This window comes from Pieris napi, chromosome 11 (genome assembly GCF_905475465.1).
Source record: "Pieris napi chromosome 11, ilPieNapi1.2, whole genome shotgun sequence".
NCBI lineage: Eukaryota > Metazoa > Arthropoda > Insecta > Lepidoptera > Pieridae > Pieris > Pieris napi.
Window position 1 is genome coordinate 5,973,599 of NC_062244.1, and position 21,282 is coordinate 5,994,880.

Sequence of the window (21,282 nt, forward strand, 5' to 3'; positions counted from 1 at the left end):
ATAGGTTCTAAAACCTCTATTAATAGCTATATACAATTTTGTTTTATTATAACTATAGTATCTGGGTTCGATTCTCAGAAATTACCTACAGGTAGTGACTAAATCGTGAAGACAACGGTCTTAAACATGTCATAGAAGTCTGTTAGAGAAAAATTGTTAATGAAACGAATATAGATAGTTTCTTAATAGCCCGGTCATTTTAGACAATTGAAATAAAGAAAATTCCGACAAAGCCAAATCTTCGTAGAGACCTTAGGTTTACCACAAGGAATAAAGTGTCAAAAGTCCCCATCAGTCCCATGTGAGCTTAGGGACTTATTCGGGGTCCAAGGTCAAAATAAAAAGCGCAATATCTGGGAAATAGTGAGTCTTAGAGAAAAAATCATGGGGATCATTTTTATAGAGAATTTTAAGATCTACAACTTTGCTCTGAGGTACTTTTCGATAAAACTTACCGTTTTCGAGAAAAATCCAAAAAACCTAAAATTTTGACCTTTGACCCCGAATAAGTCCCTAAGCTCACATGGGACTGATGGGGACTTTTGACACTTTATTCCTTGTGGTAAAACTAAGGTCTCTACGAAAATTTGGCTTTGTCGGAATTTTCTTTATTTGATCACTATTTTTATGTCTAAAATGACCGGGCTATTAATATGTTATCCCAATATGTTTTACAGGGCTGTACATACAGACGCCCGTAAATATTTTATATAGGTAGCATTACGCAAATAATTTATATCCAACTTGTTGCGATGAAGCCGTCTCGTGTCCTGTCTTTATAAAATATTGACGGTATTCAATGTGCTTGAATGCAGGTTGACTAAAATAAGCTTCAAAGGCCTATCGAAACTTGAATTAATACATACGAATTTAGTATCGACTAAACTTTTTTATAAATAACTAGCAAACTCGCCGAACTCCGTTTCGCCACCTCCGCCGCCACAACAGATGGCTTCGTTTTATGTAACATTTCGTTTGGTGATCCCGCTTTTCTGTTGAAATTTTTCCTGAATTTTCTTTGCTATAAACGGAGCCCGAGACCTTTCCAACGAATGCAAAACCGTGGAAATCGGTTCGTGCGTTCTGGAGTTATAGCGTCAGGAAGGAAAACCCGACTTATTTTTATATAGTAGATATTATTATCCTATTACAATGTATGTTGTAGATAATATACTATTACATACAGAGAGTTGGCTTACTGGCTTGAAGTTGGCGTATGACTCTCCGTTGCACCAACACCTTGTGTAATCCTGGTCGCGCAGACGCTTTAGCGGGGGAACAGGAGTTCATGCGTCCAAAAGAAGGGATGCTGACAACCTCCCCCAGATTTACACATCAGGGCGAATTGGCTGATGTGAATGGCCCTTGTGTGAAGGTCCATTCCACATCATTTGTGGACATAGAGGACCGTGATTTCAATTTCGTGGCGGGATGCGGACAAGGCTACGTTGTTACCGTGTCCTGCCTCGGGCGATTGCTGGTGGCGTCGTGGGGTTTTAGTGGAGGCAACGTGCGGCGGGAGGGTATAACGCCTCTCCCCACGAAAAATACTCATTCGAGGTCATAGGTTCGAACCCCGACTGAGTACCATTTTTCATTACATTAGCATTTACAGAGCAAAGAACGTTATTATTAGGGATGCATCGATACGCTTTTTTACCGATACGATACCGATGCCGATACACTTATAGGAATATCGTCGATACCGATACCAACGCTTATTGAATTAAAATTAAATTAAGATAAAATATATCAAGTTAAGTTAAAGTTTATAATTTTTATTAAAAAAATATATATACAAAAAATAGTCACAAATTTTGAATTATTTTAAAGGTTGTTACTAAAATTAAATATAGAGTAATAATTAAATTAAAATAAAATAAATAACTGTTAATAATTAAAAATTAACAATGATAACATTGTTGTTATTTTGTATTTTATTAAATTTGGTATCGAAAAAATACTACTCGCGATAGCAGTTAAAAGTCAACTAAATTATCTTCAAATCTACGTTCAATAAAGTCTCAATGATCTCTCGCAAGCCATAATATCTGAAGCCAAGAACATGGGTTGAAGTGCCACTTTATCCTATTATTCTACATATTAATATACACATCTCTCATGTAAAAGAAACGCTTATATTGTATAAGTTAATTTTTCTTTAAATCGAAAATAACGAAAAGGCTTTCTTAGGCGTTCCACTAACATAAACACTACATAGTGTGATATCTATAAACATGTTAGTTATCAAAACGTCTCTATTTATTATGTACATTTAAATTGTAATTAACCTTCAAAACTTTCCAATTTGGACACGGTTATAATGAACATTCCCGACATTACAACAACACCGGTAGCAATAAACGGGTGTAGATAAATGTCCGGGTGCACATGATGTATGGACGCCGATCGGCGATTATCGTAATTCATAAATGTGAGAAAATTATTTAATAAAACCTGCTCGAGTACTTAGATTAATTATGCAAGAGAGATGGATTTTAATGGGACTTACAGTTTTTAAAATTATCTTTCATAGACGGGTCATTGCGCGTACCATATGGAATTTGTTGTAGGTACACTTTATTGCAGTGTATTTTGATTTTACGTAAAAAAATGTTATAAGCTCCCGGCCTCTTTTATGACATTACCAAACCTATTTAATATTTAAAAGAATAATTATTTTCTAAATGAATCAATTCAGCAAATAAAAATAACCTAAATTATGTGCCTAGAATAGTGAACTTGTAAATCCTACTACTCTTTACCATATATTATATATATATATATATATATATATATATAATATATATATATTTAAGTAATAGGAGGCATACGGGCAGGAGGCTCATCTGATGTTAAGTGATAGACACACACATTGCCAGAAGGCTTGCAAGTGCGTTGCCAAAGAATTAGTAACCCAAAAATATAGCTTTGTATATTTGTAAATGATATCTCCATGGATTATTATGGTATATTAGCAAGTGACGAAATTATTTATACAACTTTCACCATTAAAAACAAAGTTTATTTCATTATTAGCCAAAGTATCATATTAGACATAACAAAATCCTGTTATAATAATAAACAGTAGTAGTATATATTCGAAAAATGTGTCAGCATCTGAGAAACTTCTCCTGTGCCATCTCCCTTCTCTTGCTAGATACTTTTGGACCTGGGCCAGCGGTGGGAGTGACTATATATTCAGAATTTTTACATCTGAGTCAACGGGCCTCGAACGCCACTAAAAGCTGTATATTTTTTATACGTGGGTAATAGAAGATAGCCATAAAACATTCACAATTAATTACCACGTGTGCCACGGCGGCTAATTAAATGAAACCTTTTTAAATTTATCACCTACCCTCAGGGTGGCTTATTTATCGCTATATTTGTGACAAAACGCCTGTTCGGCCGCACTGTTCAAACGCGATTTTATTACGCTGATTTAGTGTCGTGATAATGTTTTTTGTAAGATTGATGGAATTTTGTGGTAGGAACAATGATTCCTACTTAGAAATTTGTTAAGTGTTTTATAGCAGTAGGACAAAGATCTTGCGTTTATATCTCATTATCGTAAATTTTAATATTTTGAAAGAGGTTTTTGTTTAATAAACATATAGCATAATGCTAATTATATACTAAAGAATGCTAACAAGTACCTAAGTTGAAATGCTTTGATATCTTCTATTTATCAACTTACCGCCTCTGTAGATATAATTAACTCATAAAATATAAGTCTGTTAAACGGTTGTTTTTGCCACAATGAAATTAATCAAAATCATTTCTGTTTTGATTAACGAACGGGACTTATAAATGTGATTGATTTATGTATAGCTAAATACATATTCTTTTCGAATGTACATATTACAATATATATAGTGCATTTAAGATTTTATTATATAATCTATTTTAATCTCATCGGAAACGACAAATGGTTACAAGTAATGCGATACGCGGAACCGCAGTCCGTAGCTAAAATAAAATTCGGAAGGAAAGTCATTATGGTTGGCTATTTGTAGTGTTTTGCGGTCACGCATATGTCTCGGTTCTGATAAAGCAGCTTTAACCTATTTAGAAAAAAAACAATGGCGCTACAACCTCCCCAGTACCTACCAGCTCCTTCCGCTTGACTATAGAACGAAGTATTCAACGAAGAGCGATTTGAAACGTCAACGACCAGTCACTTTCCATGCGGCTTGATCCCTTGGAGTTGTGTAGAGATGTGGGGTCTCTCTGCATCTTCTACCGCATTTACCATGCAGAGTGTTCAGAGGAGTTGTTCGGACTAATACCTGCAGCTGAGTTTCATTATAGGACGTCAAGGCAGAATACAAAATACCATCCGTATCACCAATCCGTCCGTTGACGTCCGTCGTTCCACAACTGAGCGTTTTATAAGACAGTTTTTGCCGCGCACCACCATTATGTGGAACCAGCTGCCCACTGAAGTATTTCCGAACCAATTCGACTTAGGGTCCTTCAAGAAGAGAGCGTACCAATTCTTGAAAGGTTAGGAAATGGAATATTATTTCGGATTATTAAATGTAACTATAGTTATAAGAAGCAACAAGGCATAATATTTAATTATAAGGTTTTCTTAATGCCCAGTAAACAGTATTGACGCCCAATTATAAACCAAATAACGTATACGAATTTCATAACAATCTTGGGATGTTTAATGTTAATCACTGGGTCCGTATATAGGATATTATAATAATAGTTGACGCCTTCCGGGTGCAGACGTGTTATTTAATTAGTTTACGAGTAACTCGATCGGTTATTGGCTTAGTGTCTATGCGTCTTTGTATCGGTCAGGTATATTGTAATAAGGCAAACTGAGCGCCAAGTTTAGACCATGATAGTTAATGTATATTATAAATTATAAATAAAAATCATTTTATTTGACGCAAAAATAATTACATTTTGTACTTACATTCTAAACGTTGTAAACAAACATGACAACGAATCGTAGAGATATACTATTTATTTTGGTTAACCTTATACATAATATACTTCTATGAGCACTAGCGTTTAAATTCAGATCAGCCATTAACAAATTGGTTAAGTTGTTTGTCATTAGATGTATATAAATATATTGATCCTTAGACTTAAAATAAATCTCCTAAAACTACAGAAATTTGAGGCTAAATTACTTTTCGTTTACGGAAGATCTATTTCCGTTTTGAGATCTGACAATCATGTCTATGAAGTTTGATCTTTTGGGCGCTGTAATTAAATGTCACTTGAGATATCTTAAGTAGTGTGTGCAATATTTTTTTTTTCTTTAAAAGACAATTCACACCAATTGACCTAGTCCCATGCTAAGCTGGTGAAGCTTGTGTTATGGGTACTAGGCAACGGATATACATACATATTATAGATAGATATACATTTAAATACATATTTAAACACCCAAGACCTAAGCACAACACCAAATGCTCATCACATCGATGTTCGTCTCAGCCGGGGATCGAACCCAGGACCCATGGATTCGCAGTCAGGGATACTAACCACTAGACAAATGAGTCGTCCCGTGTGAGTGAGTTTTGCGTTGGATTGTAAATCTCACACAAATTTTATTGCCGTCAGTGGTCATGCCTGTCATCAAATTGTTTATAAGGCCACATAGAAAGATATATTATATTGTAGCACCACATACTTACACAGAATTAAAACCTTAATAATATGATATTTAATCCATCAATTTAATCATTTCAGCAACCCGACGAACTGGTTAAATCGGTGAAATTGACGTCTCGGGAACGACGGTTCATCAAATTTGCGAGTGTGGAGTACGGAGGACAGCTATATATGACCCCTCAGGATTTCTTGGAGTCGGTGGTCGAGCAGGAACCTCGCCGTAAGTCCTTACATATAAGAAAATTAAGGGTCTGTTTCACAATGTATGGATGAAGTACCAAATAGCTATGCAACACATAAATTATTTGGGAGATAAATTGTGCTATTTGACACTTCATCGGACTCATAACTTATGATGGACTTTATGTGACGAATAGCGCTATCTGACAGTCGTGAAAAGCAACAATAGTGTTTATCCTACCAATAAGTAATAAATAGCTGATTTGGAACTTATGTAGAACTTATCCGTACATTGTGAAACAGACCCTTAGTCTCCTAGCCGTGTCGGTCTATCTGTATGAAGGCGACTCTCAAAAACCTCCGAAGAGATTTGTGCTGTTTCCACGGTTAGTGGGATTCCTGTGGAATGATTGATTGTATAATTCATCATAGTTATAGGTAAATTGACTAAAATAAAACGATAAGAAAGAAATACACACAGACGAAGCTACAGGCAGTAGCTAATAATAATAATCCAGTGGCGCTACAACATTTTTAGGTCTTGGCCTCAAATTGCATCCATTTCTTCGTTTCATCTATAGACAAGTAGGCGTTCTGCCTTCTATCTGAAGGGCGGGCGGATATTTTTATAAATTTTCTATCATGTGTCATTTAAAAATATCGAAGATTTGTTAAAAAAAAAAAAATATTGGTTGTTTGTAAAGTAGGTTTACGATCGAGATGTTTACGTGATAACGTCTTATTGGTAATATAAGTTTTTGGGAAGTAAGGAATTAATGAAGATAACAATTTTTTCAAATTTTAAATTACATCTATCGTTTTATTCACACTTTTGATGATAAATTTCGGGTGTAAAATTACAAGTTTACTTATTCGACTATGATATACATTTTTCTTCATACATTCACGGAATGACTGGCAGCGCTCGAGATGAGACGGGAGATCGGTCCGTCTCTCTCTCGTTATACCTGCGATCGCGCTCGTGAGGTTTTGGTGTGACACAAGTTTCTGAACATGTCACCCGACTAAAACGATTTTAAAGACGTTATCACGTCAAAATTTACGCAATGAACTTTGAAATAATAGACCACAAGCCCATGAACAAAAAATACCTGTGAAATGACCCAACCTGAATTACGCTTAGAAGGCTGTTACTATATCTGAAAATAGCTCTGAGCACTATGCCGTCATTTCTGAGCGGTACATGTGAGTACGTGAGTGAATGGACTTTCTCAGGTACAATGGGGGAATTTCGACTAATTATTAATGTACGGCTTTGTTATAAGTGTATAGATGATTAAAAATAAATGTCGAAAAACCTAGTGCCGTACAAAAGTGATGGTGCCGGAAGTCGGTGCAAATTTTTAATTCGACGACAGTTGCAGAAGCAATATAGGTCATTTATTACTGTACGGCATTTGTGTGATTCCTTTTGGACACATATACAGATACTTTACCCGTAAACGCCGTACATATTCCCAGCGGAGCGGTCGAAAGCCAAGGGTCGCAACATATGTCTGATTAGCATATAGGTGATGATGATATGAAACAACATAAAATTAAATGATCTTGAGAGTACTTCACAAATAGATAACATTTTCCAGCATGCCGTACATTTTTTGTGGAACACATAGGTGTATGGGGTAAATTACTTTCCTCAGAAAAGAGTCATTTTCCGGTGACTTTTATCTGTACGGCAATAACACAGATTATTAATACTTTAGACAATCTTCAATAAAATATAAATGCCGTACACTTTCGATAGTCCGCTACCACCGCCTACCAATACAGGGCGTCCTAAAGTTATGGGAAATGAAGGGAAAGTACCTTAAATATCGTAGATAGGGTATTTTACTAAAAGAAGACTTTATGTTATTTTTAAAAGTTATTAATTCTGCATTCAAAGATTTTTTAAAAATTACTTGCCTCGTCTGGGAATCGAACCGACTTAAATGTAAAAAAAACACCCCTACTTTTATGATGCCAATCGAAAGAATGGCCAAAAACGAATAACTCTTCTTAAGTAACATAGTATTTTAAAAGAAAGGAACAGCGTGAATATATCTTTTTAATCAAATTAAAAACATTATTTATCGTATTCGGCCTAAAAAAATCCCCTACGAGTCTGTTCCTTTAGAAAAATTATTAGGTTTTGGCCATTCTTTCGATTGGCATCATAAAAGTAGGGGTTTTTTTTTTAATTTAAGCCGGTTCGATTTCCAGACGAGGCAAGTAGTTTTTAAAAAATCTTTGAATGCAGAATTACTAACTTTTAAAAATAACATAAAGTCTTCTTTTAGTAAAATACCCTATCTGCGATATTTAAGGTACTTTCCCTTCATGTCTCATAACTTTGGGACGCCCTGTATTATATTTTTATTTTTGTTAAAAATATGTTTCCTTTACCTCTCTCTGCTGGTACGATAAGGCTGTAAATATACTTTACAGCCTTATGGTAGTATACTCAGATATGTACAGTTATTAATGACCTTAAGGGCCACCTCAAACGTCGTCGAAGTTTTTATCAGCTGTAAAGAATAATCTGGAGTAAAATGTACGGCATCTGGTTTTTTTTGTTCATTTATATTTGTTACATATAAAATAACAATAATCTTTGAAAATATTACTCCCCATATTACTCTAGGAGCATTTGAAAAGTCATCTAAATTTCGGAAATTTCATATATTTTTTATCATAATATTTTTATTTGTTACCATTTATAATGAACGGCTATAATGTACAACGGTAATATTTAGTAACATTATGAAAAAAAACAAGTTGCCGTACATTATTCTCTGATCTTACAGCAGTAAGAACTTGGTAAATTCTGAAATTTCGATAAATATTTAATTACACAAATATTAACTATAATATTTGGACGGCATAATTATAAAACATTATTGTCCGTGTTAAATAATATTTTGAACATGTTGCCGTACATTTTACAATGACCTTAGGGTATATAGGTGTAGGGGTAGGGTTCCGACCCTTGGCTTTCGACCGCTCCGCTGGAAATATGTACGGCGTTTACGGGTAAAGTATCTGTATTAGTGTCCAAAAGGAATCACACAAATGCCGTACAGTAATAAATGACCTATATTGCTTCTGCAACTGTCGTCGAATTAAAAATTTGCACCGACTTCCGGCACCATCACTTTTGTACGGCACTAGGTTTTTCGACATTTATTTTTAATCATCTATACACTTATAACAAAGCCGTACATTAATAATTAGTCGAAATTCCCCCATTGTACCTGAGAAAGTCCATTCACTCACGTACTCACATGTACCGCTCAGAAATGACGGCATAATGCTCAGAGCTATTTTCAGATATTATAGTAACAGCCTTCTAAGCGTAATTCAGGTTGGGTCATTTCACAGGTATTTTTTGTTCATGGGCTTGTGGTCTATAAGAATCTCATAAAAGGCATTACTTTGAAAAACTCTCGCAAAGAAAACATTGATAAACATGATCATGAACCATTTATTTTATACAAATTATATTAAATTGAATTTGCGAGTCATCAGTATTAAACATATACGTTCTCAGTATTCTCAAACTCACCTTCCAAGTATTTCCTATTAGTAACCAGTATGAGTACTTAGAATCCTGTTACCTGTCGACAGCTCGCCTAAAACGACGCGTGCTCAGCGCTAAAGAGATTGAACAGCTGCGCGACTCAACACCGCAACTGAAACGTGGCTCTTCACAAATGTTTCGCAATATGAGAGATAAAGGTACTAATAGTAAAGAAATCTATAGACAAAAAGTATACTCTTACCGTCTATGGCTTAGTATAGGACATGGCGCCCTCGGGTTGCCCTTTGTGAGGTTAGTATGGTAATGGCAGGTATGTCAATGGCCTACTACTGTTAAAGATCTCAATGACACGGGAATATGTTAATACGGATGTTTTTTATCAATCTTTAAACCTAACCTACTAATATAATATTTAGGAAAATATTGTAACTAACACAATAATAACCATATGGTCTTATAATTGTCTACTTGAAGAAATAATTAAATAAATATTATTTTAAGATATAGTTATAAAATTCACACGTAACATTGAGCTTTCAGGTAGGTTTTGTACCTTCTTGTGGAAAGTGAATTTCCATTGGGAAAATTCAAAACCAATTTTATTCACCATTTTTATCTGTAAATTAGCGAAGATGTAAACTGAATATAACCAGTATGTTTAATTTTCAGTAGTTTTACTAAATCATATTTAAATATTTCAGGAATAATTTCATACACGGAATACCTGTTTCTACTCTCGATTTTGACAAGTAAGTTGCAGTTGTGTTTAATTAACTGGCGATTTTTAATTATAATTATATACAAAAGCAATACAATGTGTTATATATACTAAAAATTATTGATTATTGATTAATTTACCTATCTACGAACACGAAGAGACCTCGCCGACGTTACTTTAGAAGATCCATATGGTCCGATTACAATGCTAGGTACCATTCCTGTCCCTTATACAAAGACTGCCATTTATGTGAGCTTTAGTTTAACCCTGTCAAGTGTGCCACGACAAGCCAAGACAAGAATCTCGCCCTAGGAAAATCCTATTTTTCATTTCTATATCTATAGTGTACTAGCTGACCGGGCAAACGTCGTGTTGCCATGTATATCATTTATAATAAAAAATAGGGGTTGATCGTAGAGGGGTGAAAGTTAGGGGTTGTATGTATTTTTTAATGCTGTATCATAAAAAAATATCTAAAAAGAAAAAAAATATTTAGGGGTTACCCTTAACATTTAGGGGGATGAAAATGTTGTCCGATTCTCAGACATACCCAATATGCACACAAAATTTAATGAGAATCGGTCGAGCCGTTTCGGAGGAGTTTAACCACAAACACCGCGACACGAGAATTTTATATATTAGATTAATTTTCATAAATTTGTATTTCAGAGCCAGCATCGGGTTTCCAGATCGCCTTCAATATGTTCGATACTGATGGTAACCAAAGGGTGGATAAGAATGAGTTTCTAGTCGTAAGTTCATTCATTCATACATTTTCCAAACATTGTATTGGTTTTTATATCAACGAAATGCCAAAAAGAATATAAGTCATTAATTCGTCAGGTAGGGGATATAATACCTCGAACATAACAAAATAACTAAATATATTTATTTAGGTAATTCAAAGTATAATATTATATGTGGCATGATGTTATATAGGTGTATGGATACTAAATGGATTTTGGTGAATTTTAATTACCCTACCTTCTATATATTTTACAAAGGAAACAACTGGTAAATTTTATTTATATACAATAAGTTAGTAATGATTTTGTTCTGTTTGTTATAACTTATAAGGTAAACGAAACGTCATAGTGAAATACTTGCAATTTTTAGTATAAAATAAATTACCTCTGATATTTTCGTTGTTATACTAATGGTATCTTGCATTGCTGTAGTTTGAAAAATTGGACAGACTATAGTGTAGTGACTAGTGAGCACTTTTATATTTTATTTGTTTAGTTTTTTTGTTAGGGCAACGATTTTTTTTTTAATATTTTAAATTTTTGGACTAGATTTCAGTTTAACGTTTTTGAATGAAGAACTAAGATAACAATTAATCTTTAAAAATCTTTGCCTTAATAAAATTGCACTTAGTTTGAATTATATTGAATGAAGGTGCCGAAACCTCTTTATATAGCTGGGGTGACCATTTCTTAGGAATTTATGTATTTCCCATGTTGCATGGTATTTAGATTCAACGGCTGCTTGGTGGTTCAGTGAAGGAGAGAAAAGATTTGGACATGTACACTCAACGGGCAGTGAGTTCGATATCGTGTGAAAATATTTATTGTGGATCGATTTTGTTAAAAAATTTACAAAGACAACTAAAAAATGATTTTCACGTTTTTAGCAATTAAAATGCGATCCATAATAATAATATTTGTTTGAGTTAAATTGTGTCTTAACCACATCGTCGAATTACTGCTCTTAACATTACGACTTACAACATATTTATAAAATAACATTTTTAGACGGTTCAAGTTATCAGCAATTATAAAAAAAATCTAGAGATTGCATCAAAGACTTCAAGTCTTGACCCTTAATCTTACCCTTGGAGTATTTCATCCTAAGGGTAAGATTCAAAATTCAGCGCTAAGTTAAATTTTCGTATGTCCAAGTCAAGTATTACGTAGTAGTTCAAGTATTACGTCACGCAATTTTTGGAGATTATTGACACCCCCAATAATATCAAACTTTATATTTTTTTTTTTTCAAACACTCTGTTAATTCCAATAATCGTGAGTATGTCGACAAAGTTTTAACATTGTATGTTATTTGTGTTCGGTATGTTATGTTCGGAGCTCGTGACCCCACCAGTGACTCTTTATACCTAAAAGTTACCATTTTCAATAAAAATCCAAGGTCCAAGGGGACCCCCCCCCCAAACTCGTTACGTAATACTTGAACGCTCCTTAATACGTTTTTGACAAACGGGTTCGACATTGAATCTTGGCTTATTCAGAGACGTACTGTCAAAATCCAATGAATAATTGATGATTCGAAGTGTGACTATCCTTATAAACAACGCTATGTACATAACAGCTTTATTATTTATAATCTTGTAATTTATAAATATATAATTTATATACAATATATTTAAATATGATGTATGGCTTTGTAGCTGCTCTCTCTAGTTTCTGCGAACTCGCTCAAGAATAGAGAAGAGACGAAACCGGCTAAGCCTTCGATCGTAAGTTATAAGGAGTGTATACGTGTTTGCTTTTAAAATAAATAAGAAGAGGAAAACAAATATATAAGAAAAATATATATCAAAAAATATTCTGGCCTTAATGTGCCATTGCATTGTACCGGAATGCTTTAGACCCATAAAGTGGACGGCGTGTGTCAGGCATAGTAGGTGCAAAAGTCAAAGTCAAAATCATCTAATCATATAGATAACAAACACAATGTATACTTATAACGTCAAAAAAAAGCTACACAGAACTTTACATTTAGTGCCAGTTCTCAAATCAAGGGCGTAGAAGGAAAGAGAAGAACTGGCAATAAATTCTCCGCCACTCTTTTTTTAATCGCCATGTTTTTTTTACACAACGTTTGTAAGGAGCTGCAATCATTACACCATGTTCCACATGATATCTTAAGTAATTAATAATAATATCATAAATTAAAAACAAAGACTTGTCCTCTATCAGCAGTAGGTATGGTGAAATAGGAGCACGCACTTACATTCTCTTGCCTATTAGAATAGACAATGGTCACGAAACGGCTACAGAAATATATGGCCCAAACCACTGGTTTTTGTTATAATTATACTAGCGGACCCGACAGACGTTGTCCTGCATGATATTTCAAGCGATTAGTATATTAAACAAAGTGTAATAGTACCGACTGCAGCGCCATTTTCCGGGCTGATTTGTGAATTTAAACCATCCAGGGTGCCACTCAAACGCATACAAAAAATTCATTCAAATCGGTCCAGCCGTTTAAGAGGAGTTCAGTGACACATACGCGTACGCGTACGTACGTAATTATATATATAAAGATATTTCAGAAGCGATGAAAATTGCTCTCTATTGCATAGTCAATAAACATATAAATACCTATTACATCGATAATAATATTATATTGTAGTTTTTTTGTTGTTGTCTAGCAAATATGGACTTTGTTTTGATATTAGGAAAATGAGATCAATTTTCACTCAAGCTATTTTGATAATAAATGCAATATATCAAAGGTCTATCGAGACAAATTTAGTTTTCCTGTCCTTATTTTTGTCCCAGAATTTTTATGGTGGTTGGCAATTATACAACTAATCATTCATTTAACTTATCAACTCATATCTCAACTTTTGGTAACAACTATTTATAAACCGCAATTACAATAATGCTAAATTAAAACATACTAATGCAATAACGAGTTGTTCCTATTATTTAAATAGGTACAATTTTTCCTGTGTTGTGCTTAAATTTTGTTAACCTTAACGTTTCTAAGGAATAAAAAAAATATACGCAAAATCTCAATTAATAAATTATTTATATTACTAAATATTTAGTTTAACCCCTTTTTTTATATAAATTCTAACTTAGATAATTATGTATTATGAATAAGGGAGGTAAATGTACACTTTAACACTTGACAACTGACACTTTAACATACTAATAATAAAAAATCACGTTTTCAATTCAATTGAGACAATCCTTTATATTTTTGACTCTTTTTCTCAATTTTCTTATTCGGTTTCTCATCTTCAGTATACTATAATAGTTATCACTTTTCTCTAAATTTTTCTTTTCGTTCGAACCATGTTTTACGAATATTTACGATCTTGCTCATTAAAAATAACTTGTATATATATAAAGATTGATTTTAATTAATTTATAGATTAACTATAATATGCCTTTCAAAAACTAAAATTTTGTAAACCTTCTTGTTAATGACAGATGTGTGTTTCTGATACACTATGTATCATATAAAAAATTTTTTTAAGTAGTACTCAAAAAAAAAAAAAAATTTCAGATGGAAAAGATATTTAGTTTCGCCTGGCGAGACAAACGCGGGATTAACGAGGAGGAAAAAGTGGAGAAGAACGGAGTAGAGAAGGGGAAAGAGGGCAAGGAGCCCCAAGACAATTACATCAATGACGATCAGGGACTTCAGAGGAGGCACAACGTGGACACGATGCTTCAGGTTTGTAGCTTTTAATATTCCCTCAATAGATAAACCTAGTAATAAATTTACTTAAATGATTATTATGCCTCTCGAGACGGAATAGTAAACTCAAAATATCTTTAATTATCTAGGTAAACAAATACAGTTATGAACGTCAAGAAGAAGTTAAATTAATTGTAAATTTACATTTACTACCAGTTCGCAAGTCCAGGGCGTAGAGCGGTCAAGAAGAATTGGCAAGAAACTCTCCGCAACTCTTTTTAATCGCTAAGTTTCAAAACCTACTTGAGTCATACAAATTGTTTGAACATGATCAAATCAATCCCAAGGATTAAGATCATTTAAGTATTCGTCAAATTTATAAAAATCTTTATTGTTTTTTGTACGTTTAACAAGGGCTTTGAATTTATTTAGTGATAATTCTCTAATTTCGCTTGGGAGTTTGTTGTAAAAACGAATACAATTTTTCATATAAGGAGTGGTTTATCTTCTGGAGCCTGGTTGGTTGATAGATTAACGAGCAAGGATTCTGATTATTAAAAGAACCACACTATTAAACTCTAGATGGTCTTGACGTTATTCTTTTGTTTGTTTTGTTTTAAACGCAAATTATTACATCTTTGTGTTAATTTTTGAAGGGTTTTGGGAATTACACATGATTCTACAAAAATACAGCTTTCTAGGAAAGTGCGTGACAATAGTGACAATGTTTTACTTTACCGAACGAGTGATAAATGTAAAAGTCTATTGGTATTGCCGTGATTAAAACGCACGACCACGTTAAGTCGTTGGAGTGAAGAAACCCTTATGTTCAAATACATTTCCAATATTTTAGGTGCATTTCTTCGGTAAGAAAGGCAACAACGATCTGAAGTTTGAAGGTTTCCGCCAGTTTATGGAGAATTTGCAGACGGAAGTGCTAGAGCTTGAATTCCACGAGTTCTCTAAAGGTATGACAGGCATTCAGGCTTGACAGAATCGTAAACGTGTTATTTATTGTGTACCTGACATGGGCTTAGTAAAAATCTTAGAAAGTAAGGTTTATTTAACAAATATTTTACTTTATAGACAATTTATATTACTGGGTATAAATTATTTCGTGACTACAAGGAAGAGTTCCGTGTTACTTTTCATGTGTTTTAAATAATGGTAACCATGGTAACACATATACCATTTACCATATGTATATGTAGGAATAGGCCCAGACATCAGAAGTAAGCAATGAAATACAATTATTAATAACGTGCACGTACGTATGTACGTTGGTATGTATATACCAATAGTCAGATTCTTCAGATTTCTGTATAGATCGGTGTGTGTCACAGTAGGTGATCAAACTTCTGTGATACACACCGTCAACTTTTTGAGTCTAAGGCATGCCGGTTTCCTCACGATATCTTCCTTCACCGTACGAGCAAGTGTTAAATGCGCACATAGACAGAAAGTCCATTGGTGCACAGCCGGGGATCAAACCTACGACTCCAGGGATGAGAGTCGCACGTTGAAATCTAGTAAAATTAATAATCTTTAAAATAATTGTAATATTTGTTTCTTTTAGGCCACGAAACAATATCAGAAGTGGATTTTGCGAAAATCCTCCTCCGTTACACGTATTTAGATACAGATGAATACGACATGTATCTGGATCGATTATTGGACCGAGTGAAGTACGGGCAAGGGATCACCTTTCACGAGTTCAAAACGTTTTGTCAGTTTCTGAATAATTTGGAAGATTTCACCATTGCCATGAGGATGTATACGCTGGCTGATCATCCGATATCTAAAGGTTTACAATACTTTTATATTTGACTGACATTATTGTTAATATTCTAATTTTTTTACATTACAAAGAGCAAGATCAGTGTGATATAAATATTATCTTATACTATATAATCTGCTTGTACCATATACGATTTTATATATTTACTACAAATGCCAACAAAATACATTCAAGCACAAACTAACTTCTTCTAATTAAAATAAACTATCTAGTAGAAAACACATAATTCAGTTAAATAAAATTTTTCTCTAACACAACAAAGTTCTGTTATTTTATTAAAAAAAAAAAAAATAACCAGCACCTTCAACGTCGGATCGAATATGCAACGGGTAAAACTATAGATTTTTCGAGATCAAGTACGCTGTCTTAAAAACTAAGCTAATCTATTTGCCGTGTTTACACTCTCTGATAGAAAGAGGTGAATAGTTTAGTTAAAATAGTGTTATAGTAGTTCACAATTAAGTAAACTTCATTCTTATGAACAACAGTAATCTCTCTCTCTATCTCTCTATCTCTCTCTCTCTCTCTCTGCATAAGTAGTCTGGTATTACGTAATAAGTTTAGATAATTATTACTCTGCATCACAGACTAATCAAAAACCTTTAAATTGAAAAAATAGTAAATAATAAAAGTGTAAGTTACTCAAATTCACAAATTAACTATGATTATAGATAGAGATATTTACAATATTCAATAAGCATGTAATATAATTGAGATATTATTTTTCAGATGAATTTCACCGAGCGGTAAAAATATGTACTGGCATCGCTCAATCGGAGCACTTAGTGAGTACAGTGTTCGCGATTTTCGATGCGGACGGAGACGGGTTATTGAGTTACAAGGAGTTCATCGCTATCATGAAGGATAGACTTCATCGGGGATTTAAGGTATTTTCAATTTGATTCATATGATAATTTATAGCAACAATAATTGTTTCAGGTTGGACCCAAAAAAAAAAATACGTGTGGGGCATTGGGTGTTATGAATTTTTTGCTGTATTTTTTTACATTAATTCAAGTTTTTTTTAATTTAATTCAATCTACCAGTCTACCAGACTCAGACTAACACGCCTATCCGATCACGCTAAACCGATGCGAGACGCAGTATGCGTTCTGTCCCGCTCTAACGCGTATTGACCGCACCTATATTACGTCATCGTGTGTTAGGTTCATTTCGTTACGGAATTTCTTGATTCGGTCGCCGCGCTCAAAGCCCGCGATAAAATCTATGCAATAGCTTAAAAATTAAATCAACTTTAAATACCTGTCAAATGTAAAGTAACGCTTATACTAAGTGGTGTATTACACATGTCTAGAATTACGCAGATCTCCAAAACTACTAAACCGATGTTGATAAAACTTGATTAAAATTATAATACTACTATTATTATATACTATATAATACTACTAAGTATTATATTAATTATATAATACTTTTTTTTACCAGCTCCAAAAAAGAGATTTTGTCTTAATATTTTAATAAGATTTCAACTACTAAGACAGTGGTATTTTTTTTATTTGCATGTATGTCTACAAATTTCATTAGCTAATGGCGCTTCTAAACAGGCCATGTTTTGCTGCAATTGATGGCTACACTGTTGGCAACTAATTGCCAGGCCATTACAAAAATATTTTAATGCAGCTGATGGCCGAACAATCTATGGCTGGGCAATGTGTTGCAATATGTCTGCAATATGATGCAGGCTACACAAACCGGCAACAATGGCTCACGAAATCACACTTGTCACAGCTGCGTATATTGTTTTAAAAAAGAAACAGATAAACTTAAATATGCGTGAGTAGACAATTTGAGTCTAGAAATAAGCCTTGATAATAAATTATTCATGAACTTTACTAGAATGTCAACAGCAGTCATTTTTACGTAGTAACCTAACGTCAAAATGCAGCTGATCGCAAAACACAGAATATAGTAACAGGCACACTTCACTCATAGCAAACGTCATGTCGCGGAGAAAAGGATACACTGTGCCATAACAAAGAGAGTGACTGAAACAACAATAGAACTGGCTCTGCAATATTGCATTTGAATTCGATAGCCTAGCGATCGTCCGGCAACCCATCGGGGCAACATCGGCCATATGTGGCTATACAAAACATGTTTGGCTACATGGCCTGGACATTACTGCAATATTGCATAGTGTGGCTGCTATTGTTTGCAATGTTGCCGGCCACTGTGTTGCAGCCATCAATTGCAGCAAAACATGGCCCGTTTAGAAGCGCCATTATGTTATAAATACTTACAGGAAGTGCTCTAATTTTTTTATTTAGTTAACAGATATAAATAAGTGTATCATTTTATTCCAGTCTTCAGCGAAAAATGAAGGTTGGGAGGCCTTCAAGTCGTGCGTCAAACAAGAAATGAAAAGCGCAGTTTAATTTATTATTTATATGCTAACTTAATTATTTATATGACAACCAAAGTGTAGAAAAAATACATTTTATAATTTATTAATTTTCATAAGTTGAAGCAATCCTGTGAAACAGGCTAATAGCGTAATTTATTTATATGCACAGAAATGAGTTACCGTATTAATTTATTGTTATGTTATCTAAGAGATTAACAAAATATTACTTAATTATTTAAATATATTTACAATTTATAAAAATAATCTTTGACGTAATTTGTCTAGATCTCTTAATATGAGTCTCCTATACTTAAATGCTATAGATATAATTAGACTGGCTTGCCTCTATTCTTTATACCCCTTATCGATAAACGCTTCTCAACTTTTTAAACAGTATTTAATTTTTTTACCGATAAACGAAAATCTATGTTGATATTTTAAACAAGACTCAATATAAACAACCTCGAAACCTATTGACAGATAAGATGGCGGATAAGTGAGAGTTATTTGTTAATTAAATTACTTTTATTTTTAAGACTTAAAAATACAGATATAAAACTGTAATGGGAGCGTTCAAGTATTACGTCACGCAATTTTTGGAGATTATTGACACCCACCCCTCCCCATGTAACGCGCCGTAACGTTTTTCTGTACCCAATAGTAAAACGTTTCGTGACCACCTAGTGACTTTTTATACCTAAAAGTTACCATTATCATGTGCTGTAAAGTACTGGAAAGTCGAAAATAATATTAACAATAACGCGTAATTAAATCCCCGCATCGCATCGTAACGTTTTACAAAAGGACCCCCTCTCCCAAAATTCGTTACGTAATACTTGAACGCTCCCAATGGTATCTGAACGGACGGCCGCAATTGGTATATTTGGTTGAATTAAATGTGTTAATTATCAGCATACGATTTCATCGGTAAGATATTCTTGAACGTTTTGAGTTTGGGAGCTTGGGTTCAGTTGAAAGGTTTATACGCATATTTTATCGATAAGGATGAGTTTAGGGTATTTAATGCTCTTGTCACAACAACTGTTTATTTAGATTTTTGAAAGTGATTTTAGGAAATACGAAAGGATTTCAATAGATTAAAAAAAGCTTTTAATTTTGTGTATTTTACTAATATAAATTAACTACAGTAAGTTTGAAACTTGTTTTTGTTTTGTGGAATGTTCATTTTAGTACATCCATGAGTTTGCAAAGTATAATACACGAGTTTAATACGACAAATATCTGTATAAAATCTTTGACAAACTCATGATAGAACACCACGACAATATATTAAAGTAAATGTCGTAACGATTTTGTATGGAAAGCTAGGTCTGAATTACCCATAGATTTTCTAAACATCAGAAAGATCACCGGTACTTTCTAATTTCCAATTTGGATATAGCTATCTCGATAGATCTTGCCCTTTATACAAACTCACCAAACGCAGTCGCTATTGGGAATTATATAGCACCGGTGCAAACATTATTGTGTTAACATTGACCAAACTATCGTAAAGTTCGTGCTATGGGCTTGTTTATATATTTATTAAATCAAAGTTACCAATTATACGATAAGTGAATATTATAGTGAATTGTAACGCTTATTTAGAAATGCTTAAGAATAATTTAAATTAATTTAAAAAGTATTTAATCTGCTTAAACTAGATTTTAACAAATTTTAACACCTCAATATTTAACAGCACAAAATAATATTTAAGAATGCTTTACGTGCAGTGAGATTTTTATTGTATTTTTTTCGTCGGGTTGTTGTTTAATAAATTATTGTCATGGCTAGTAATAGTTTTATGTTACCGTATTTCTTGTGTTACTGTAGACGTCTTAAGCTGTTTCTATATCCAATATACGAACCGTGATTACTACGAATCGTCGAAATATGTCTTATGTGTCTAAATGTGCTTTTTTCATTAAAATTGACTTTGTAAAACAATAATATATATAAATATATTGTGCATTTTGATTGTGACCATTAATGACACGATTAAAATAAAATCCAATGATGTAGTAATCTTGCTTATTGGTTATGATAAGGGCTTTTGATAATATAATTCTATTATCTATAGATCAGTTTTTATTTATTCACAAAAATATTTTATCTTAACAGTCACATCTAATGCGATAGTCTTTAGTATAGTCCTGCTCTTATATACATTTACAGACCTCTGTAAAAATTACTAGATTTGGCTGTAACATATTGAAAATCGTGATCAAGCTCAATTTCTAAGTCATACTTTTAATATAGCGCTGAAGTGTAGCCTTAATATTAAAATAGGTCACGATATGATTCAGGGTAACTCATAATTATTAACCTACTGGCCATGAAAATATTGTTTACTGTGTACTTAATTCTGGTTGTTAATAACAGTATTAATTATGAAAATGTTACCATTATTATTTGCTAGTCATATTGTAATTCAGTGAATTAAAAAGTAACTTCAAACTTCATGCTTTATTGAATTTATAGCAACCTCTACTAAAATTAAGCAAAATGCTCTTCACTTAATTCTTCAGATTAATAGTTGATTCAAAAATCACGAAGTTTGGAGATGTTTATGCAAATATTTGGTGTTTTATTTATTTTGCCCTATAAGTTGATATATCTATATACCTTAATATACACACGTATTG

The 21,282-nt window shown here is 33.3% G+C and overlaps 1 protein-coding gene across 4 annotated transcripts in view; it reads left to right on the forward strand.

Moving 5' to 3' along the window:
* The window catches only part of LOC125054094 (calcium uptake protein 3, mitochondrial), a 79,659-nt gene extending 60,786 nt beyond the window's left edge, over positions 1-18,873 (forward strand). Inside the window, exons 2-12 of one of the 4 annotated variants that reach the window (XM_047655769.1) lie at positions 5,719-5,860; positions 9,448-9,558; positions 10,063-10,110; positions 10,749-10,831; positions 11,555-11,620; positions 12,484-12,552; positions 14,340-14,510; positions 15,328-15,442; positions 16,051-16,278; positions 17,002-17,159; positions 18,597-18,873. In XM_047655769.1, coding sequence (XP_047511725.1) covers positions 5,719-5,860; positions 9,448-9,558; positions 10,063-10,110; positions 10,749-10,831; positions 11,555-11,620; positions 12,484-12,552; positions 14,340-14,510; positions 15,328-15,442; positions 16,051-16,278; positions 17,002-17,159; positions 18,597-18,668 — 1,263 coding nt within the window. In that variant the 3' untranslated portion in view covers positions 18,669-18,873. The remainder of the gene's footprint in view (positions 1-5,718; positions 5,861-9,447; positions 9,559-10,062; positions 10,111-10,748; positions 10,832-11,554; positions 11,621-12,483; positions 12,553-14,339; positions 14,511-15,327; positions 15,443-16,050; positions 16,279-17,001; positions 17,160-18,596) is intronic. The other 3 variants (XM_047655771.1, XM_047655770.1, XM_047655772.1) reach the window with 3 other exon arrangements.
* The last annotated feature ends 2,409 nt before the right edge of the window (positions 18,874-21,282 follow it).